Source organism: Rhea americana, unplaced genomic scaffold (assembly GCF_003343005.1).
Source record: "Rhea americana isolate MKP2758 unplaced genomic scaffold, rheAme1 scaffold_84, whole genome shotgun sequence".
Taxonomy (NCBI): Eukaryota; Metazoa; Chordata; class Aves; order Rheiformes; family Rheidae; genus Rhea; species Rhea americana.
The window spans coordinates 3,549,923-3,574,242 of record NW_028187023.1 but is presented as its reverse complement, the minus strand read 5'-3'; the positions used below and the strand labels follow the sequence as shown (position 1 = coordinate 3,574,242).

The 24,320-nt window shown below is 41.5% G+C and overlaps 1 protein-coding gene across 1 annotated transcript in view; it reads right to left on the bottom strand.

The window, feature by feature from the left end:
- TTC9 (tetratricopeptide repeat domain 9) overlaps positions 1-24,311 on the bottom strand; it is a 28,932-nt gene extending 4,621 nt beyond the window's left edge. Inside the window, exons 1-2 of the mRNA XM_085323337.1 lie at positions 23,948-24,311; positions 1,417-1,599 (exon numbers count right to left, since the gene is read on the bottom strand). Of these exons, the coding sequence (XP_085179463.1) occupies positions 1,417-1,599; positions 23,948-24,311 (547 nt within the window). The remainder of the gene's footprint in view (positions 1-1,416; positions 1,600-23,947) is intronic.
- Between the last annotated feature and the right edge of the window lie 9 nt (positions 24,312-24,320).

Sequence of the window (24,320 nt, the reverse complement as noted above, 5' to 3'; positions counted from 1 at the left end):
AATAGCAAAAAAAAATACGTATTATAAAAATGGAAACAAAGCAGTTCAATTAAAATGCACATCTGAGCCTAGTCAGAACGTCAAGGTTAGAATAACTTTGTATTTTCCTCCAACCGTTCTTTTGCATAAGCTTCTCCATTTCCCAGCTCCAGCAAGGACTGAAAGCAGAAGGGCATACTGTAAACTAAATAGGCTAAACTGAGCTTTTAAGCACATTTCCTGAGCCAGTGTGGTGCGCGCAGCTGTGCTGTCAGACTGCCCGGAGCCCTGGGCCAAGCATGGCAGATGGAACCAGGCAGCCTTATGGGAGGTGGAAGAGCAATGAAATCCCAGCATTCAGTACACCTCTAAGTGCACCCTGCCTGATGCTTCCTCAGGATACATGCACCTCAGAAAACCAGCACGGCCAATCCTTGTAGGACATAAAGCAGAGCCAGCTCTACCAGCCTCCTTTGCCTCCTCTGGTTCAAAGAACACCAGGTCCTCTGCCTCTGCCAGGGGCCACATTCCCGCCTGTTTTCATGTTGAGTTCATACCTCTCCACTCTCAGATGCAGATGGAAGAGATACTCTGTGGGGTTTCATTTGCACRTTGCTTTTATTTAAATTTCTCATAATCCTTTAAATTTTCTTTGACTATTATAAGCGTCCTTTGTTTTAACAGAAATAATTTAAAAAACAGTGTGGCTTTATCTCCCTATTAGGGAGTTCTGTAGTCCTTGGAGAATAAAAGCACTGTCTCTGCATTGCTACTTTCTACTCCCCTTCTGAATTTGGGTTGATCGGCATAAAGCTAGCTGATTTGGCAAGGCTAAGTTGTTTGAATATATAATTTGTATCTGGTCCCAAAATCATTTCTATTGTTTTAGACACATGGATGAGAGATACTTGAACGGGGAAGTGGCTTTTTTTCATAGTAAAAGTTGAAGCATATTTTCTGACAAATGTTTGTGCATAAGTTTTGATGTCTTTGATCAAAGAAAAACATTCCTTAGTAAAGAGATGGTGGAAGGCATGACTGTCAGAGACTACAAATAGTCTCCTGGTTTTGCTAACGGGAAAAAAAAATGTTCTTGAAGATTCTGGAAATGTAATGTTAGAGATGCATGCTTTTCCGTCCTGCTTTCTTCTTCAAAAATAAAATAGGGAAGGAAAGAGGTAGAATCCCCTCCACATTTCAGCAGTGGTATTATCTTCCAGGTTCTGCTGCAGTTTCTGCAGTAGTTAATACCTAACATCTTTAGGCACTGTCATTGCAAACCTGCACTACTAGAGAATTCTTAAAGAGAAGTACGACTAAGGACACAATGAGTCATACTCATCCCTGTGGAAATCAATGAAATCAAACCACAGACAAAGCCTAGTGAAAAAAAATGTGAAAGTACTCAATATAAAGACACATTTGCACTCCCCATACCTGTTGGCTGGCGGGCTCTTGCCTCTTTCAAGTAGTAGAGTGCCTTGTTGAAGTCACCCAGGTGGTAAAATGCAACTCCTGATCGATAGAGTGCCTTGAAGTTCTCTCCCTCTTTCTGAAGCACTTTGAGGCAGTACTCCTTGACACGTTCATAATTCACCAGCTCAGCCTGGAGCAGGCAGGCTGCAAGAGATGAGAACGGGGAGAGAGACAGAACAGGAAATGTTACTGCTGTATTCCTCCCCACTCCAGCAATCTGCATTGGGAAGAGAACAGCTTAGGTGAGGGAAATGACTCAGATTCATGATTCAGAAAGAGCTGCAGTCATATAATTTATTCCCAAATTCAATTGTTCACAGTTTAAATACCAATGCTTTTATTTTTGGCATTCCAGAATGAAGGGATTGTTTGTTCTGGGAGATTGTGGGGAAGATAGCAAGAATGTAAACGTCCCTCCACAGAACTAGAACTCCATACAGTCTGATGGCAGTGACTAGCTTTGTGTTTGTAGTAACATTGCTTGTCAGACTGAGGGCTGGATCTCAGGAAAGAGCAAAAAGGTGACCAAATGAATAGACAAGGGAAAAGAGACTTAATTTGATCAAATTCTGTAATGGGTTTAATGATCCAAGGCTGTTAGATTTACAGATAATATGTAAATGCCTTTTATCCAAGAGTTCCTATGTGAAGCTTTGCTAAAGGAAGTAACAAAGGACTCTGCTCTGCTGCAATGTGCTGCTAGCAAACAGGCACCTGGAGCTACAGCACAGCAAAAAGGAATGTGCTAGGCTGTGTGTTTTTTGCAAATATTTCAATAAAAGTTCATCACAAGAGGTCAGTTCAGCTGACTTCATAAAGAAAAAAGTAAACAACTGTGAAAAAATAGCATGTTAAGGATTCTATGTTCCGAAGGGGAATTCTTGCATAAATGTCAAGGAGCTAACACAAATCTCCAGTGAGTTTTCCACAACTAGGAGTGACATAGGGGGAAAGGGGAGTTCCTTGAGACAGGYTTTGCAGCTTTGTCTTCACTAAGAACTAGCAACACCCTTGCTGGTAGTGAGTTTAAACAGGAGACAGAAATCCCTGGACTTCATAAACGAGCATGCTGGAAGTACCTCCATGGCTTACTGTGGTGCTTACTCTGCTAGGAGAAACTTCTTTATGCTTGTTGGGCATGAAGAAGGATCTTGGGGAACACTAGGAAGAATAGGATGCATTGCAGTCAYGATTTTGGAGAAACGAAGAAAGCTACGTTGTCAACATGCCTTTCTGGTGCTGCAACCCAAGACAAATTTGGGAATTAAATGATATGGGAGAGGCTGGGGGGGGGGGCGTCAGCACGCTGCAAGGATCAGCTCAGAAGGTGGCATTTTTAAGTGCCAGGGCATGGAGAGAAATCTCCCATGGCAAGTGGTGTTACTCAGTGCATCTCTGGCAAGGAAATTTGCTGCTCCTGGCAATCCAAGTTGATACAGTTCAGATGTCACTAATGAACAGCCATACTTTATTTTTTGCATAGTAACTGCAGCCTGCAGCTGAGAAGATATGCTSGGTCAAGATTTCAATGCAGTTCTTGATCCCTTCCCCTGTACCCCTAAAGTAAGCCATGTAGCTTCTCTGTACCTCCCTTTACACTTCATAAGCAAAAGGCTAGTCTTGACCTCCAGAGATCCCTTCCACACTAAGTTAGTCCAAGATTCTATGATCAGTTACCACAGAATACATTCCTAACTCAAGTACTTATTTAAAGCTTAAATAGCTAAATGGAAAGAATCATCAACAGGCTATTACCCACTAAGGAACTGATGAGATAGATGTGATGAGCAAGGACTGCAGAATTAGCCTTGCTGCTGGTATATTTGGTTGAAAAGCAACCTAGCTGCTAAAAAGATCCTTGTCCCATTTGTTTTAATTATGGAYTTTCAATCTACTTTAAAAGCACCTGCCATTAAATGCATAGGTTTTTCAAAAGTGCCTGGCTGCTAGCTATTTGATTGCCTGTCAGAAAACACACACAATTCTACAAGCTCAGTAGCATTTTCTTACCTCAAATTTGTCCCTTTCTATTCATCAAACATTGATTTTTCTCACTTCATTTCTAATGGAGCTAGAAATGATTGTGCCTTGTTTTTCTTCATTTTTCAAAGCTATTAAAAAAAAAAAAGGATCTTCAAATTTATTGCTGGCTTTATAGCCCTGGAAACTGGATTCCTTTGTTTATYCACTGACCAGCAGCATGTACAGCAGTCGCAGTAGCTTTCTACACACTGCCAATCTGATCCAGCCTTTCACGTTCTATGAAACTACGTTTCAGAGCAATTAGAGGGGGATTTCAGTCTGTTTATTTACTACTTGGTGTTTCCAGTTACAGTCACAGAAATGACTGTGAAAATGACAGGCAGTTAGATTATTCATATTGATGTATATTAACTCTATCATTTCATATTGAACTTGCTTCACAAATCGGTTTCAGATAAAGAAGTCCTGCAGATCCTGCTAATTCCAYAAACCAACCTGGGCTCCTGAATATGCAGGAGCTCTTTCTGCGACTCACATTCACAGCAAAGATTCCACTAACAAGCATCCCTAGTAACTAATGCACATGGCAGAGAGGAGTCAGTACCACRTGGCTAGTAGGATAAACACTTTTTTATCTTAACAGAATGAGCAGATGGATGTGCAGGAAACAGTTATGTCGAAAGAATTTGCCATTTGGAGAGCCAGTGTTTGAAGTGACTGTTCTAAATGAAACTGAAGGGAGCATCTCCCTTATAAATATTTAGAGGTGCGTGCTCTCGGTTCTTGGTGGAGTGAAATAATCTTAATGGACTGTGATTTAACAAAAATACTGAAGCTGTTAGTAATTCAGCAGTCAAAAACAGAAGAGGCCTGGAATCCTTTACTTCCCACCTCTGTAAGAGAAGAATTGTTTTGAAGACGTGTTGTTTTCCTAAACAGACRCATACACCTCTGTCTGGGAGTGTTTGTTTATCACATCAAACACTTCATCACCCTGCTTCTCTGTTCGTAATAGGTCCCTAGTGAATCCTTCTGAGGAAAAAGGCTTTACTCAAAGAAACGAAATTAAGAGAGGCTTATAGGGCTGCTGCTTCTGTTTTTTTGAAATTGAATGGGTTTGATCCCATGCAGTACCATCCCTAATAGCTCTCTGGGATTAGAAGGATGCYCTTTACTTGCAGATGCAGAACTATGGTCATCCATTTCCTATAGGTCTTGTCTTGGTTGTAATATAGTATCTGGTGGCTATACTTTGCCAGCTCCAAATTTAGGGTATCCTTTTTCTCCCCAGTGTGTGATGGTTAGTCCATTTTACTTGGGTATTGTTCTYAGTCTGCTACAAATTTATTGTATGAGCTTGAGCAATAAGACCTTGCTAATATTTAAAATTGTACATGTCACGATGTGATGGGAGTCTCTATTTGCTGTAAAATAAGCAGTTTTGAAATCATTGGGTGAGTTGTACTATGGGGATGGGGAAAAGACAGTTATTTCTCTTATCCCCAATTAAGGGTCTCTGCTCCTCTCACTTCCCAATTGAATTTTGATGTCAAAGCAAGGAAAAAAGAAATTTGGTTGTTTTGCCTCATAAGAARAGTCTTAAACTCTTAGTTCCTGGACTGAATCTATGCTAGCCAGCTCCACCACTTGCAAGTTTGAGAGATGCTGTACAGGCCTGGTACCTGAAGCTAATGGTACTGTCAGAGCTAATTCGTGTGGTCCTGTACAGCACCAGGTTAGGCAAAACAAAGGTTAAAGTACCTGTAGAGTCAAAATACATGTATACCTTTTAACTCTTGCTAGTAGCTGTGGTTAGCAATGGTGGGAAGTTTTGAGAAAAATCACTAGAGTTTAGGATTTGTATTCTATTTTATTGCACTCTGAATTAATTTTATTTGAATTCCAAATTATCTTTTAAGAAGACATCTAGGCTAGACAGGTGCCAGTGAGAAACGATACAAAACAGCATTTTTCTTTTTTTAACCAAAGGTTAATTACCCTCATTGTTTAAGAAGTGGCACTGTATTTCTATTTTATTTCTTTGTTTAGCTTCAACTACCAGCCACTTGTTCTTTTTACACCTTTGTCTGCTATCCTGAAAAGCTTGCATTAGAACTGTGAGACTCTGATCAAATCACTGTATAATAGTCTGTTTAAGAAAGTGTCTGGAGTCTCTTACTGAAAACCCTCATATTTTTCAGCTTTCTTCACTTTTATAGCTCTTCTCTGAGTATTCAAGAAGTTTCACTGAAAATGCTGTTGGTTATTATCTTACCAGAGAAACCTCTCCAGTTATGCAAATAGCTCACTTTGGCACGAACTTTTGGGTTCTGATTTTGGCTGAGCAAAGAACTAAGTCTGGTATCAGGATGTATGGGTTCTAACATGGAGTTTCTGAACAAAAATATCAAAAGCTTTTTCTACATTTTCACCAGAGGGTAAATCTGCATGCCAGAACAAACCTCCAGACCCAGTTTATACTTACCAGTAGCTAAATTCCCACTGTAAGCGAGGTTCAAGACCTATCCACACTACAGGACATTTAACAGAGTGAGCCAAATTCTTTTGCAAACAACATTAGCACATCCCTGCCCTGTAGTGTGTGCCTTGTGTTCAGCGTATTGTGTTAGTCATCACAAGAATTACATTTACTGCTTTTCTGTGAGGTGTAAATGCCCTTGCCCTACAGGAATATCTTACATTGTAGGTTCATATTTCACAAACTCCAGTTATGTTTGCAGTTCACTGTCACCCAGGCAAGACTGGGGTGCTGCCCATGCTTAAGATTGCCTGGGCCTTTCCTCTGCAGGAGAGACTTCAGCTGCTTATRGCTTTGTTAGACTTCTAAGTATTTGGACTAAAATCTTCCACRTGCAATGTCTGCCTTTGATGTGTTTTTGGAAGAGATGTCAGTCCAAAATTTTCAGGTATTTTTGAAAAGCAGCTAAGGAAATACATCGTATCTTTTACTTGTTAAAGATCTCTGGTGACTGTCTCTTTGGATTTGTCTTGTGACTTGTCATCATTTGGCTCTGCAAACTGAAACCTGGCAGATATCATTTGTGTCAAGGAGGTGCCTTCTGTCATTCCCAGGGTAATCCATAGCTGGCCAACTGATAATTTTCCAAAAAGAAAACCAGTCTGCATCTAGTACTCAGTAGAGGTGTCTTATAAATAGGTACTCAGATCCATATACTCCATATATTCCATATAATATTCTGTCCACTCTGGGCACAATTCAGTTTATGTTGGGAAATGTAAACAGAGGGCAAGAAACATCTCTTACTGCTCCAYTGGTCMMAAGAGAAAAAGAAGAGCAGAAACTGGAAACCATAATGACCTGGGTTGCCTATCTTTGACAGAAAGATAGGAAGACTGACACTTGCAAGGCAAGAAGACTGGGACAGAGACAGAGAACTGCTGGGGTGGGGAAGTGGTGTATGAGTGGGTAGGAGGTCTATTGAGGGGACAGGGGTTGGCCACGGGCTGAAGTTAAGAGTTTGGGACAAGTTGCTAAGGACACAGCAGACAGTGCAATTAGCCTGAGGACAAAGAGGAGCATTCACAACAGCTCTTCTAGCAGATGATTTAACCTAAATTACATTCCTGCTCTGAACTATCTTTTTCTGTGTTGGTTACATTGACCAAGAGATACTAATCTCCAATGCCCTAAAGCTAGCCTTCGCAATTTTCCCCTGGAGACTGCAACAGGCATCCTATGCAGGAACTAATAGTCATGTGGTTGGGCAGCTCACATGTACATATGCAAAAGAGTCTGAATCCAAATGACCGTTTTTTCCTTCTCTTAGCTAATGAAAATCCAGGGTACATTAGATTTGCCTTCCAGAAAGGTATCAGTAATGGTTCCACAACATCCAGTGATTAAAAAAAAAAAAAGGCATATATTCATTTGTTTAGTTTCCAGGCAGAGAGAAGTAGCTAAATCAATTACTGTCCAAATCTGAAATGCATAGTCCTTTTCACTGTATTTACTTTTGGTTCTAACACTGGAAGTTAACTGTGTATGTGTKGATTATTACTCTTTAGAAAAGTGCTAGGTACTCTATCCACTATGAATGCAATGTATATTTCACAAACTGACAAYGTCTTTCCCAGAAATAACCATGATTTAACCCTGCAAAATACTTTGCTTTCTGATAYAATCTCACCCTAAGTATAGAAACCATCAGCTCACCTAAAATCTGTTTAAATTGCAGGAAGATGGAGCACATTCTTGTTCTAGTTCTATTTTGGAAAACACATGATTGATGCTTTGATATAACTGCTTCAGGGTTTTATTCAGACATATGATTAAGACCTTTATGTATCATTGAGCAGGCTTTGTTCTGGCATTTCTTTAAGACTCAAAATGATAGGGCAGACTAGGAGTGTCTCATACTACTTCTGTTATTTCAGAAGAGTTGTCATTCTTCATGGTGATGCTCTTCCTCAGAGAAGAAAAAACATGATAGTGGTAAGGTTTATTCTGATTTAAATGTTTGGGAAGAAAAAATATTGGGATATAACAAAATCATCAATAAAAGTATCCCAGAAAAAAATGTTTCTTTTGGAATAGATGGCAATCTCCTAACCATGCCACTGATGGATGCATCATTAATCTCAGTACACTGCAGTCTGTGTAACTGGTGTTTTATAACAGGCATATGGAGCTTAGRGTGTCCACTGGAGGAATTTAAGGGGGTATCATCACTATATGACAYTGAAAATTTCAGCTGTGTGTTAATAATTTAAATTACAATTAATTTCTTAAATGGGTTAAAATGTGTTTCATTAGATGATGCTGAAAATGTAAAGGATTATCTTAGACTAAAAGTCACCTTGGACTTAAACTACTACAGTTTTAATGTACAGCATAARAAGATCCGGACTCTTGTAATGTTGTATGTAACTAAATGAAATTGGATCCAGTCTCTCCTGAAGTTGAGGTTATTGGTCTTGAGTGTACAGACTGCATAGGTTACCTGCAGATGGCACAGCCCAATTTTAAACCTACATTTTCACCTGTGTTAAATTTTCAATCCTGATTGTCACTGAAAGGAGCTGGGTAAGGTAAGGTAATAYAAGAAACTGATACCAAGGGAACAGAACAGAGGTTGTGAAGAATCCATATCTGCACTAAGCACCATGTGTGCTGGGCTTTTCAAGAAAATAACCCAGCATTRCTCAAAATGGGATGTTTAGAAGCATCCTTTTTCAGAGAAATGCCACATACAGTTTCACCACAGGGCTGAGACACTAATTAGGATCTGCAGTTTCCAAACAATCTCTCCCATGAAATATTTCCTTTCTTTCTCTATGGTCCAAGCTTGCAAACAAAGAGGATTTCCTGGCTTCTCACCAACAAGAAGCTAATTATAGACAGCTTGATAATGTCTGGCAATAATCTGATCAGCTGACTCCTAGTTCCTGCACTATCTTAATGAGATCAAAAGGGAACACTGAAGTGTACTGACAGTACAACTTCTCAGCCAGTGGCACTCTCATTTACTCCTCTCCATGTACCAAAGAGGTCTAAATATGCCCGTATGTTCTGCATACAGGGAAATATGTAGAATATTAAAATCCAGACTGTATGACAGACTGTCTCGCTCTGTAGGGAGAGATTAATGCTAAATGAGGTGTGAATTCACAAAYGTTTGGAGATCCCGGAGAGCGTCACCTCTTCCAAGCCACTGTCCACCTCTTCTCAGCCTGCCTCTCTGTTTGTAGACAGWTTCTGACTGTTCCTCCCTGTTCTGCCTCCAGAAACATGTTTTATATCTGGTACATAGCACTGACTTCTTCACTTKCTGGCTGCTCCCAAGTCCTTTGTATCTCCTTCAGAAGAGAGACTCTGACTTCATAGCACCAATTAGCTTTCCCAGGAGAGAGACTTTAGCAGTGAATGAAGTACACTGATACTTCAGCCATCAAGCAGGTTAAGAGGCAAGGCCAAGCAAAAATCTAAGGTAAGGAAGAAGACTGGAAAATCACATCTAGCAGTTCTCAAAKGAGTTGGTAAGTCTATGCACAGGCTTTTTGAGGCTGGCAACCCACCCTAGGACTCTGCCCTGCTGCCATCCTTTCTACTGCCTTGGAATGCACAGGGCTGATAAAAATGAGATAAGTAACAGCTAATGTGAGCTGTTAGAGCACATCTGTTTAATTTCAGTCTGTGATAACGTGATCAGTCTTGAAGACAGAGGAGAAACAGTAGATGTTACATATCTTGACACTAGTCAAATGACAAATTCTACTGACATTTTCTTAAGCAAATTTTAGGAGAACTGTCTAAATGAATAGGCTTAATTTTGCTATGAAAGTGGAAGATAATATTAAGTAGGATTCTGCACTGATCAGTCCTAGACCCCATGGTATTCAGTATTTTCAATAAAGACCTAAATGACAGAATACAGACTGCCTCTTCAATTTGCAGTAACACCAAGATGTGAAGAGCTAGAAGTATGCTGGAAGACAGGATTAGCATTTTAAAGGACCCTCACAAATTGGAGTAGTATCCKGAAAAGAACAGGATGTAATGCAATAGGTGCAAGTAAAAGGTACTGTAATTAGACAGGGAAAATCCCACTGTGTAAGTAGAGGGGGAACAATTGGTTAGAGAGCAGTTCTGCAGAAAAGGATCTGGGGAGTGAACTAGATCACCAGCTGAAGTAAACATGTTTACACCATTATGAAGAAAACAAATGCATACTAGCATGTATGAAAAGAAGCATAGCTTGCAAAGCGTGAGAGCAACATGTCTGAGTTTGGATGCCAACCCTGAAAGAAAACGTGAAGAGTATCCACRGGAGGACTTTGGTAACGACAAGTGGTTTACAGAACACAACATATAAGCTCCCAGAAAGGGAAAACATGTTTACAGTGTTCATGTATGTAAAAACAAAAACTCTGTTTYGGAATATTCTTTTTATGAAGAACTTTCTAACAGTGAAGAAAGTGAAGCATTAGAGTAGACTACATGGAAAAAGCTGTGGAGGCGCCTAACTTTGGAATTCTTTAAGAGAAGCTTAAACAAACATTGCCTGGGGTATATATTATCTGTATCCTTGCACCATGCATGGGTAGGGATAAATGACTCTTGAATTCCTGTTCAGCTCTACGGTTCYGTTACTGATGGTGCTGTAACACTCAATATGAATGGTTCTTGGTTCTTCCTGGTAGCTCACCATTTATTGTCAATTCCTATCAAGAAATCCTATTGGAGAATGTCATTCTGAAGAAACAAAATTTGACATTTAAATATGTAATGACCTGAGTAAAAGCAGGCATGAATGCTCTCTGCCTCTGTGTGTTCACATTCCTGTATCTCAGACTTTCCTAACTTCTCAACAGGACAATTCTTCAGAAGTGTTCATTATTTCTAAATGATTCTTAAGACGCTTTTAGACAAGTTTGTGATAACTTACGTTTCTTTTCTCTATCAAAGCTTGAGATACAATACTTAATTTTCCTTCAAAGGGGCAAAGCTTTGGGATGCAAATAATTTCAGCAGTTTCCATCTGACCCTCATAGCTTCTGTTCATCTGCCTGGTTTTGAAAGTGTATTTTGGCCTACCAGTTCCTGTGGTTATGGGTCCTTCAAACTCAAAACAAAAGCTTACTGAAAATTTTCAGCTAGGATAGAATTAAAGGACTAGTTTAAACATGGATATCWAGCAAATAAGAGTGCTTTCTGAAGCCAAAATCTACCTCCAGCTATGTACCAGCAAATCTTTACTCCACCAATATAAAGAGCTGGAGATCATCTTCAGATTGCGTCTCCTGATTTCCATGCCTTTGATTTTTCCAACCAGGAGAGGTGGTAGCAAAGCCCAAGCAATTCATTGGCAGAGCAAGAATGTAAGTCAGCTTTTAACCACTAGATCATGTTGACTCTACAATCTCTGTAAACACTAGGACCTCCTGCTGCCACATTAGAATAGATGGGAGTAAAGTTGGTTCTTATTGTTGATCTGGCATGCTAWATCCCCTGGAGTTTTCCTCCTCTCTGACTTTATCTAGTAATTTTGACCTATCTTTAGCTTTTAAAATCAATACTCATCTAGTCTAGCTTAGATGAGTATCTTGCCTTTAATATGGCCTCAGGTATGTTTGGCCTTCAGATCTACTGTGCTGTTTGTTATTTATCTCACTGCCTTTTCCTTGCTATTTGCCTCTGTCAAGCTTTTCACCTCCTATTGTTTTCCTCTTACATTACTGCATCTACTTCACATGATACCCTTTCTTCTTCCAGCCTTTTGCTGCTAATGAAACCCACTGGTGAAATCTGGTCTCTTTAGTCATTTTTCACATGGGAAAAGTACATAGAATTTTATCAGAGATCAGCAACATCAAATGGTGACAACCATCTKGTAAGTGCTTGCAGTTCAACAAAGTCTAACTCCAACACGTGCTATCACATTTTTTAATGATTGTTACCAGTGAAAAGTACTGGAAGTGCTATGCAGTGCAATTAAGGACCTATTGGGCCCAGCTGAGACAAGGAGAAGATTTGTGTATATAGGAAGATGCTTTGGAGGAAATTAAGGGGGCTCAGGCTGCCTTCTTCATTGAGGTGAGAAACCTCCTTTACTCATAGTGGTTCACTGAGCAAACAACTGATAGCAGCAATGTGAAATGCAGCTGCAACAGCTTGAAGGCTCTCAAGTGAAGTCACCGACAATTGTGTATGCTACAATTACCTCAAGCCTGGCTTACCACAGTGTGTTCAATTCAGAATGAAAGCTATCACTTCATCCCATACTATAAACAGGGCACGATGATGTGGCTGCCTGGTATCTCTGTGCAGTGCCCTGTGGTGGCTCACAGTTCACTGCCCAGTACATGTGAAACAGCTGACAATTACAGAGTCGGTGAAGGAATGGGGAGTGGCTGTCTCAGAGGCCACCTCCTTGGGCATTCGTACCATGTATAACTGAGAGTGACTGAAATGCTTTTGTTTTTTCTTGATCTCTCCCAAGTTGAAAAGTGTCTTACTAGCAAGACAGAGAGATCAAATGAGGAGGAACACTTATTGCATTAAAGTAACCCATTCATGTCTTTTATCCACATCCAACACAGCCCAGCACACTTTTATTTTAACTGTATTTTCAAACAGAAGGAAATCTCTGTGACATCTGTGGGAGGGATGGTGAGAACAGGAAGTGACTGAATCAAAGAGGCAGAGGATGCCAGGGTTGACTCTTTTCTAAATACTTGGAGAGAGGTATAAATCAAAGCTCTCAAAACCATGTTTTCTTTAAAAATGCACTACATAAAATTACAAAGAGTGGTTTGTCAGAGCAACTAACCCTGGCTATCATCTGGCTGAGCACTGATATTTTGTGCAGGGTGAGCTTAAACCACTTTTTGTGTAATTAGGCCTCTGATGGCCCTTGCCTTTTTGCTCACTCTGTTTGCATCTCTATAAACTTAGCATTGAGACRCCCATCTCTCCATCAAATCTAGTTAGGCATCAGGTTTTAAAGTTATTAAGAGAAGACTGACAGGCAGACCATACAAAACATACTTGCTTGACTCACTTCCTTTGAAAATCAGGCTAAAATGACTAAACTGAAGATAGAGASACTCAATGCAGTATTTGCTTGATAAAGTCTGGGCTTGAACTGTGCAGGAGAATAAATTAGTCCTCTATCTAATAAGGTGTATTCTCCTCGATAGGAGCTGTGGCAAAGTGCTTCAGGTAAAGATGCTGGTCCATTCTCAAACCCTTCATAAACCATGTCTCTGCAATCCATTGCTGGCACTTGAAGAACAAGGTAGGACTGTATGTCCAAACTGAGGTATATGGAAGACAGTTTCTATCCCAARCAGGGAGCTTGTTGTCGGGTACTAGGAACACAGGAATCTTTGTACTCAATCAGGCTGATAAGACAATACGCCCTATCTCTACTGTGTCTTTTCAGTTAAAGTAGGGAAGATGAAGGTATAGTACAAGAATTAAATGGTGGCTAAAGAAACAGAAATGGCTTCTGCTGACATGAGAAATAAAGATCTGTAAATAAAAATTACTAATAGAATTCCTCTGGAATTAATTTCAGAATTGTGCTTGTTTAGTGTTTTTGTTTATGCCCTTGATTGCAAAAGTAGGAGTGCTCTATTAATGGCCATGCAATTGAGATGTAATGTCAAAAAGGAYGAGGATGACAATGTAATATAGAAAAAACTAAATAATCTGATAGACAACAGTAAATTATTTGGGATGGAAATGAGTAATAAAATATGTGAGATCATGCTCACTGGGAGTAGTAACAGGAATTTCTGCTAGAATTTTTGAGCTCATGAGCTGGAAAAAGCCAAATAGGAAAAGGAYGTGAATATGCTAGCTAATCATAGGATGACTGAGTCATTTATGTGACATGGCCTTGTATAAGGAAATGAAAACCTCCAAGAACTTATTCATAAATCTAAAACAGTTAACAGCCTTTCTCAAGCATGAAAATGAAGTATTTGCTTTACAGTTTTTATCCTACTAATAYAGCAGTGAATGTACTCCTTAGTTATGTGTCTAAGTCTTCTTTTCTAACCTTATTAGGTTCTTTAACTCAATGATACCTTCTGGCAGTGTGCTCCAAGTTAATCAGCTCTGGGTTTTAAAAATTATGTCCTATTCTTTTTTTAATTTAATTTATTCCCTCTCCCTCCCTCACCCCCCAAACTGCTAATGAAAGCTCCTAGGCTGCTTCAGTTTGAGTTCCATGATAGTACTTAGCAAATGTATGAAGGAAAATGAGTACATTTTCTTTATACTTCCAGTATAGGTGAGGATGTTTTGTGCCTCTGATTTCCTTGCAGCACGCATGTAATAGTGTTTCTTGAGCTGTTAATCACTGAAAATCATTTAAGAGGATAGTAATCTAGGATTTGAATTACGCTAGTATTAAAAAAACATGGTGACTGAAGAAGAAGTTGAGGCTTAACTTTGTACCCCACTGTCTGATGAGAGAATCTTTGGTATAAGTATGGGCCAGAGGCTCTGATTTTTTTCTGAAGAGTTAGATAAGAAAAAGGTGCTTTTGCAGAGCAAGGGCTAGTGCTGATTTATAGCAATGGATTTTCCAGGAACAGACCCCTTCCCTCATGTTTCTGCTTCTTCAAGATTAACTGGGTAATGTGATGAGCTCTCCAAAAAGCTCCTGTTTGACAGGGGCTAGAACCATTCCATGGGCCCATTTATACTCTGAAAGAGTGGAAGATATTTGGATCTATCTACCTTCTCTGGCTCTGAATGCAAGAGTTGGGAGGAGAAATGTGAATCCTCACAGCTTCTTTTCTGCAGTTGCTTGGAAGATCATCATTTAAGACACTTTTTCAACCAGAATGAATTTGTGAGTTAGATGGTCACTGTTGGGATAGCCCAGCATGTGTAGCAGTTTGTTAGCCACATCAGCCCAAGAAAGTCCACTAAGTACTAAGAATCTGACATAAATTTTCAAGTTCCAAGCACTTTGCTTTTAATTTGCTTCTGGGAGTAGGTTTCCTCTCCCACATACTATACTGGGGAATGTGCGGGGCAAAGCTACGCTCGTGCTTGTTTTCTATTCTACTCCATCTGCTTCAGGTAGCAGTAAACGGCTCTGCTGCCTGGAGTCAACAGCTACTTATGTCAAGCTGGGAAAAAAWTAAGATAAACAGGGTCCATCTGAGYTGATCTGAAATCATAGTCAATGTTAGGCTAAGCCTTAGAGAGGCATCAGATAGGTAGTGACTTTCTAGTGCTGCCTGATTAAGTTCTGCCAAGAGGAGCCTGAACCTTCTTGGTTTAGAGCACAAGATGACTTGCAAAATGGTAGTTACTGCACTTGAGTATGTGCAGGAAATGAGCCATTTAGATRTCTCTGATGTGGCCAAGCCAGAATAGCAGCAGAGGGGTAAAAATGACAGTTGTGATCAGTCCATAACAGGACCTTTAGAATCAAAATTTGAGGCAAACTAGCTTGGTGGTTCTTTGCTGGCTGACCTAGCTGCTCTTTTCCAGCRGCTCCCAAGGAGCTAGATAGACAGCTAGATTAGCAGAGTTTTGCTGCCTGCCACTCTGATATGAAAGGAGTTGCTGTTCTCATTGATGCAGAACAATCTACATGACAGACCCCTAAACTGGCAGCAAGGAAATGCAACAGACAGAGCTCCTGCTGAGGAAAGAAAGGGAAGGGAATATTGAGCAGTGACTAGGAAAGTATTTGCTTTAGTATGACAGAGATTTGACATGTCAAACATGGATGTGCTGGGGAAAGAGAAATGCTGTACAATCAGCATCCGAYATTCTGCGTGGCTTATGTAGCAATGTAAGAATGGCTGTTTAATAGTAGCACTCCACCTAGGAACGCAGAGTTGCAGGTCCTGCCTTGCTGATGGTAAATATGAACGAATAGGGCTGAGATGTTATGATATAGTCAGGAGCTTGGGACACAGGACTTGCCAAACAATTCTGGGTTCTCTGGCAATGCAGATCCATAAACTGCCAGAGCTGCAAATAGCATAAGATTGCTTTTTCCCCTGACTCCTATTGGAAGACTGTTGCAGAACCATACTAAGGTGATGATTTGCACAGCCTAAAGTTTTAAACCTGAGCGCATGCTGCTTAATGCCCAAAGCTGTGATCATGACTACACAGGACAAGGTTATGTTGAGATTCATACCTCTGATCATAAGAGTTGGTAATGTACAAAGATAAATGGCATAYAAAGGGCATGAAGACGTGGGATATGGTCACCTGTTTGCTCACATGATTTTGTAGACAGGTCCTTCTTTCTGTTGTACAAAAATTGGTAACCAGCATCAACTGACCGATTTTCTGTAGGTGTCACAGCAGAGATYGGTCTTGAGAAGAGTCAGGGAGAGATGGTCCAACCTGAACACACAAACCACAGGTAAAAGCAGTTTGAAGGAATCAAGCGCAGTGAGACATCAAGGGGCAGAGCCTGAGAACAAGGGRAATGAGTGGGTTCTGTCAGCCTCTCACTGACGGAACAGAGTAAGGGAAAGCCTTTGCCTGGGAGGTCGAGAAGTCTGATATRGTTGCATTGTAACTGGGAGAGTCAGCAGAGGAATTCAAAAGGGAAAGGACTGTGATGAGTGAGAGGAGGACAGTCGGAATGGACTGGAGCAGTGCTGTGATGTCAAAGAGTTGCTAAAAGAAGGCTGTTCTGSTAGGCATGTCTGTTGAGGAAGTGGAGGTGGACAAGCACTAATTCCGTACGCAGCCCTGACTCCAGAGCTGAGAAACATGATGGGAGAACTGGATACGTAGGACAAAGCCAAGGAGAAGCAGATGGTGCTATCCAGTCTATGAGCCTCAGGGTGATGACATGTCAGGAATTTCAGAGTGCGGAGAATAGAACGTATTTTGAAGTAAAGAGCATGACATTAGCTACTGGATAGTGACAGATGAGCTCTGGCAARTCTAGCTATGACAGATGAAAATCATTGCTCCCAGCTGTCCCTCCTGCCAATGATTACAGCAGAGAGAAAATGTGACTGTGCCTAATTCACTTCCATGAATTGTTTTAGCACCATCTTCAGCAGTGTCCTAAAGTAAGAATGACTATACTGAGACACATCTATGTAGTCCAATTCTGTGTTCAATGATTGCTAATCACAGCTGCCTGGGAAAGAGTATAATAAGAGGGCAAYGTAATACTGCATTACTACCATCCCTCAGCCTCAGAGACTGAGGCACAACTGAGTGTTCCTTGGCTGAACCTACCTTCATCAACAGTATCAGCAGATTCCAGAAACTGCACTGATTTGACAATCTTTGTTAAAGAAAATTAAGTAACACTCCAGGGCTCCAAAAGATTTACCTGCATTCATCTATCAATGTCCTAAATGTACTGTTTCCCATCCAAGATGCAATGCAGAAATGAACAAAAGGAGACAGAATCCTAAGCAGTCATTAGTAAAAACTTTATGTATGATGATAGTTAATAGTGACTTTTTCAAGTTCATTTTTAAYGCTCAGTATTAGTCATTGGTATGGTAACCTGCGTAAGCTGAAATCAAGATATATAAATGGCTGTTTATCTACATCACTGTTCCTCATCCATGAGAACAGAGAAGAAAGCAAGTATCCAGTAAATTTCCTCCAAACTTCATTATGAAATTTCTCCCTTCATTTTCTTTSCTCAGTTCCATACTCTTCTGTATGTTATTTTCTGACATATGGCACAGTGTCAAGAAATTGGGAGTTGGTAACATTTAAAGCTTTCCTTTTATTTAGCACCCTTTTCTTTTACTGTTCATTTCCTCACAACAGTTTCCTTCATCAGGTGTGCATTAGATCTCACACCCTAAAATCTTAATGTGACACCCTCTGATGACCCTTCATCCTTGGCACACCAGTCACACTGCTTATAGGACACTGATGAGGAACGGGGATGTGCTGTGGAATTTATAAGCAGTTTCAGGAGAAAGGCAGTTTCAGGAGAAAGGCAGGAAAAAGGGGTCTGGAGCTGTGTTAGGTATTTCTGAGTCTGAGCCCAAATGAACAGCAGGAAGAGAAGGATGCTCCACCTGCTGAACTATGTAGAGGTGGCCCAGCTCCCAGAAAAGAAGGTAACCATGGAGCTCACTGGTGTTCTTAGTAATAGATTGGGAACCAGCTGTGATTTTCACATTAGGTTTTATCAAAGCAACTGAACCATCTCCAGCACAGTATTGATGAAGACCTGGGGAGGTGGAAGAGACTGTGACTCATTGTGGGACTCTTGCTGGAGGAAACTTCAGGACAGAACCTCAGAAGAGGACAGAGTAAAGCTGAGAGGGAGAGCTACTAAAAACCTCTCAGAAAACATATTAATGAGCATCTCACAGCAGAGAGCAATCATTAATCTTTGGGTAAACAAATTAATCATTGCCCTGTGTTCTTGAAGGGGCTTTGTGACTTTTGACATCTGCAGGTAAGCTGTAGCTAGACTTGGACAGATCTCAGTTCACCAAGACAGCAGCTTTTCAGGGTGCTCTGGCAAGGGTTCTATTTATATCTTTGCAATATCCCTGCTTCTCCCTCATGCAAAGGCCATTAAATATAGGATAGAAAAAGCTGCTAAAAAGAAGAACTCCAGAGTTTAAGTTTTGTAAAGGCTTGGGGAGTACAGTGGCATATACACAGGAAAATGTGTCTCCTGCTTCAGCRAGAGAGATGCCATCAGCCACGTACCATTTAAACCAAGTTTGGAGGCAGTCTGTCATAATTTTCCCTCTTCCTCTCCCAAAGTCTGAAAATTTTTCCACCTCATCCCATTAAYGCACAAAAGACTCCTGCCTCAATAAGGAGATCTTTGTTATTCAAAATAAAAGGAAAAAGGTAAGTATAGAGTATTTCTACAGAGCAATTCATGGCAATGACTTCTAATCCTGTTTACTTTAATCAGGTGTGGGGAATATCATCAAAATACTATGCATAGTCACTTGTCATATTGCCTGCAATTGCACCTATCTGGAGCAGTGTCTGCATCAGGCCTGTCAGCCAGACATTCCCATAGACTCTAGCTGGGTAGCTGTATCTAAAATAAGAGTGTCAGGAGACTCTCACCTTGATAAGTGACAGTGCAGACCACATCCTGCTCTTATATGCTGCTGACTGTCTGCCTTTCACATTGCATGACACCCTTAGAGAGGGTGTTTTTTGTTGATGTAGCAGATTAAAAAACCTCACGTCAAGCAACAATCCAATATTGCTTTAACGCCCACCGAACCATGTGCCCTGGTAGAGTCTGTACTTGTAAACTAATGGGATTTCAGAAGAGACTCCCTCTGAGGACTCCTGGTAAACAGTCAGCGGAGACGAGTTATATCAGTTTTTCTGATGTTTAGTCATATTTTTACTTGGGTTAAGGCTACTTGTCTCAGTGGGACTAATCACCAAAGTCTGCGTAACTGCTGACTGTAGGGAGCAGTACCTATATGCTGATTTGGAACCCAAGGGTGCTCAGAGGTTCCTGTGCTACTGGAAGCGCCATGTTTTGTGACACTGACTTTTACATAATCATGAATGGTATCAGTGAATATTTCTGCCAGATTAGAAGGCTGAACCTCATCGTTCAAGCTGAGGATAGTTGCTAACGCTACATTTTGAAACACTCCGCAGGTATGTGTGCCCTCCTGCTTGGATTCCTACACTAAGCTAAACGCACTTGAATCAGGATATAAATGCATACTACATTTGACATTCAGGCAATTAACAAAACTTTCCAGTGTTCCCAAGAGGTGGTAAATGCAAATGGGTAAACTGAGGCTCAAAGAAATGAAAGGATGTAATCAAGATGACAGCAAGGAGAGGCAGGTTTAAAAATCTAGACCGCCCAGCACCTACTGCCATTCCTACTTCATAGCATTCTCTCTGGCTCTCTTTCTAGGTTTCTCTAGCCAGGACTAGCTCTAGCATTTCTGCATGCTTACACAAGCTTACAAACATTTGCTCATCACACTGTAACTTTCTGTCATAAGAAAAGCTTAAAACTATGCTTACCCTTAGTGTTTTGGTGCTTTACAAGTAGGACTTATTTCTTTCTGCAGAGTAGAAATAGTTTTTTGATCCTGTAAACTGCTAGGCGGTAATGCTGAATAAAACCATTATTGCATTTAATATGAGTAGTAGTTGCATTTATAGCTGGTAAGTGATCCCTACCTGCATGCAGTTCATAAAGCATTTAAGATTCTTCTAGATAAAAGATGCTGTGTGAGTGGGAAGGAGACTAAAACATCAGAGGTATTTGTCCAGTCTGGTTTTCTGCATGCATTCTTCATACAGTCATCTTAAAAACAAAAACAAAAAAAAMMTGACTCGTGGAAATGCAATTGATTGCACCTTTGGGATTGGATTGTGGTTCCTGCTTTCTATTTTCTTTTGGGCTGAGAGAGGCAAAAAGAGGTCAAGTGACTTCCTCCTTCCTCAAGGTCAGAGACAGTCAGTGCGTCACAAAGCAATGACTGTGTTTGCCCTGCCTCCATTCCACAGGACTCTAGGCTGTTGGTAGATTTTTTCTGTCCTAGCACTTTCTGGAAGCCTAGACCATACTGCTGTGCTCACATCTGATGACATTTATCAAAAAAACTAAGAGTAAAATGAAGGGGGTTTGACAGGCCTGTGTAGTACAGCAGCACTGTACTTAGCAGATGTGAAGGTAAGTCCCTTTATGGACAAAATCTTGGAGCTTAAACTGAAGCCCAGTTGGTACCTTGGTAAAAGAAATGTGAGCACTACCAGTAATGGCAGGCAGTGAAAATCCTAGGCTTATTAAAAAAAAAATAGAAGAATTTACAAACCAGCAGACGTAGAATTCTTTGAAATGAACTAAATCGCGTAGGCTGTGGGAGTGGCACAGAGCTCCAAAAGCTGGAACTTTAGGAAACACACCAACTATTGTGGGACTTTGACTAAGTATGAGTAGGTAYTCCAGCTCATAGTACGAGGATTGCWTGTTGAAGGTGCTCTACAAAAGAAGCAGAACTAAACGAGAACCTGTGGGTATGTKTGTGCCTAAATTTACATTCTATAAGGCAACAAATGGACTGACAACACTTTAGTGTTTGCCCACCTGTTCTTACTCAGGTAATCACTGTCGGATTAAATAAAACAATCAATCATCCCCAGTTGCACTGTTCATGTGCACAATCTTCACCCATAAGATTACTCCAAATCCCCTTTGGGTATACATTTCTTATCTGCTCATTTGTCTAAGAACATATTTAACTATACATGATGATCTCTGCCTGGTATACTGTCTCTAAATATGGAAGCGTGTGTGTGTGCGCGCATCTATATTTACGATACAGAACATCTCCAAAAGGTGGAAATGTGGCGGCCACTTGAAAAACGGCAGTTAAAAAGCAAAGTGGGCTTCTTAAATGCTAAGCTTAGACAGTAAGTGGAGGTGCTAACAGAACCCGATAACAAGGACATTCAGATGACAGTTGCAAATGCTACCGGGTACAAATCACAGCTAAGTCAAAAACTGCCTTCTGCGGAATTAACATGTACTGTCACTATGTTCTCTGCTCTGTGTAGATTTATTTATTTTAAAAACAGCTCTAGGCATCCATTCAGTGTTCAGAAGTAGAACTACTTACATCTCCTTTCTTCCCCRTGTTGAGTAACACTGACTTCTACTCAAACAGTATGCACTGAGCCCACTGCTAGAGCTCACTGTGTGAAGAAACTGGTGACTTGTGCTGGAACACACTGTAACCAAATAAAGTTCCACTGCGCCTTCCTCCTGAAGTGTCTTTGAGAAAGGTTTAGTAACTATTATGATAGTTCTTATGACTGTTCTTATGACAGTTTTTGTGATGAAAAGAAGGGAAAACTCCTTMTTTCCTTCTTCAGATGTTAATTCACAGAGCCTCCTGCTAGAATGGGAAGGTTGGAACAGGGCTAGTAGTAGCAACGCTGCAATTTCAGATTAACTGCACGCTCCGCTCTTCAATGAGCGGCACTTTTTTTTTAATTGCTTACATTCTGACACTGCATCAAGACAAATGTGAAACCACACGTTTCCAAGATCTTTGTAATATGCTTCTACTGAAACATGTTACAATTGTCTGTACAAAATGATACCTTGACCTGTGAGGTTAYCTCAGGAAATGCACAGTTACAACTCCAGGGTTAATTATACGTCCTTGGTGTTCACACTGGTAAATTTAGGTAAAATCTGTTCAAATCTAGGTTAAAGATGGAGCACATGTTCTCCCACTGTCTGACTGCTACTGCTCACAAAATCAAATACAATCAGTAGTGAAAAAATTGCCTGCACAAACTAGAAACAGTGAATACAGRAGCTGGACAGCCACCATCATGCAGGACAACTCTGTCAGCACAAGTGTAAACATTTCTAGCAAGTGGAATTTGTGTATTCAGCAAAAGGTGCTATAGAAGCAAATCCCAGTTCCTCCCTCCCAATTCAAYTGCTTTCTAGATACCATGTCATTTGAATCTCAGTACTGATAGCCAGAAGAGATACACCCTGTGAGCATTTTTTCAAACGGAGGAATACTCTAAGCTATACTGTTCATAGCATTACGAGGCTCTTCGCATAACCTTGACAATCTGAACGAGCCTTGACATATACAATGGATTTTAATGAACCTGAAGATAGAAATTTTTAGAGGTAAAATTACAGCTGTGTGATAACGATACCAATGTGTAATCTCACCTGCCTCTCCTTCTATGCCTTTTACACAGTATTTTGAAGGAAGCATATTTGAAAATATGACAAAAGGAGCTTAAGCTGTGCCTTCTATTGCATCCCAATAACCACACTGAGTATAACAGATCTGCACAGATTAAAACAAAAGAAGATTCTGGCTTGGTGTTTTAAACCTTGTTTGCTTTATTCTCCCTCTCTGTTTTTTTTATACTAGACAACAGGAAACAAAGCTAACCGAATCAGTCTARAAAGCCAAAAGCCAAGTGATCGTGACAGCTGACACACTAGCATCCTGATTTTTGCCATTTCTTTTTCCCTCAAGGATATCAAGGATAACGAGTGACCCTTCATCCTTCTAGGCAGCAGATCTCTATTAATTTTGTCAGTTTGTGCACCTTGCTCAGTTTATAAACACTATCTATTCTGTACATACCTAAGAACAAGGTTTTGTTTTAGAGATGCTTTCAGMTTGGAAAGAGGAAATCTGTGTGGTTTTGATGAACAAAAATAGCCTCTGATCCTGCAGTTCTTGCTTCAGCAAAGCTCCTTGAAGTCAACAGGAGTTCAGTCTCGGACTTCAGGATCAGACTATAAAGTAGTTTAACCCCCACCCCTACCCTCCACCTTCCCACAGCACTTGTTCAAAACAGATGGCAGGGAGTAAAGAGAGTAGTGATCAAATGTCTATGGCCACAGTGCTGGCCGGTGTCTAGCAACAAACCAGTAATATATTTGCTTTCCACTTTTACAGGTAAAAGAAAAAAAAATCTTTTTACATCTTTTTACATCTAGTACTATTCGTAGCTATTGCAATGGCTCCCAAAGCCTTCCCTTTCCTTATAGCAACTATGATAAGACGGAATCTCTCTCTAATACTGCTAATTACAAGCACCACAACTGGAACTGTGGGGAAGGCACTGAAGGACATCTCGGGCTGAGAAGGAAAAYGCTGCACGCGCAATCCAAGCCAGTGCACATGCTACAATTCCTGTTAGGTGCGAGCATCCCCCGTACACACACTACCTCATTACTCGTCTCCCGGGGGAGAGGGCGAGAGGATTAACGCGCGGCGGCTCARGCAGCCCCTGGGAAGGGCTGCGGGRCTGCGGCCTCGCGGGGCGCGGTGTCCCCCGCGCTASCGCAGGGAGCCTGGCACCGCGTCGCGCCCCTGAAACACTTCTGTGCCAAACCTGGAAAGGAAAATGAAGCAGAGAAATGCGGTAAAACGCGGCATGGAACGAAAGGGGCCGGAAAGCGGGACGGCGGCGCTGAGCGGAGGGGAAGGCGACGCTGGGGGGGCCCCGCCGCCCTCGCCCCCCGCCGGCAGCCGCGGCCCCGCTGACCTGCCAGGCTGTTGTAGCAGTCGACCTCGATGGCCTCCACCGCCTGCCTCTGCTCCTCGCTGAGCCCGGCGGCGGCGGCAGGGCGCTGCCCGCCCGGCTCCTGGCTCAGCAGCAGCGCCTTGAGCTCCAGCAGGGCGCGGTGGTACTTGCCGATGGCCTCCCTGAATTTCTTGTCCTTGTAGCACTGCGCCCCTTGGCTCTTGAAATCCAGCGCCCGCCCGATGAGCTCGCCCGGCTCCGCGCCGCCCGGTTCGGCGCTGCCCGCCGCCGCCCGCGGCTGGGCGCCCCCGGCGGGGCCGTGCCCATCGCCCGCCCCGCGGCTACCGGCGTTCAGCTTCCCCGCCGCCGGGCTCGCCCTCTCCATGGCCGCGGC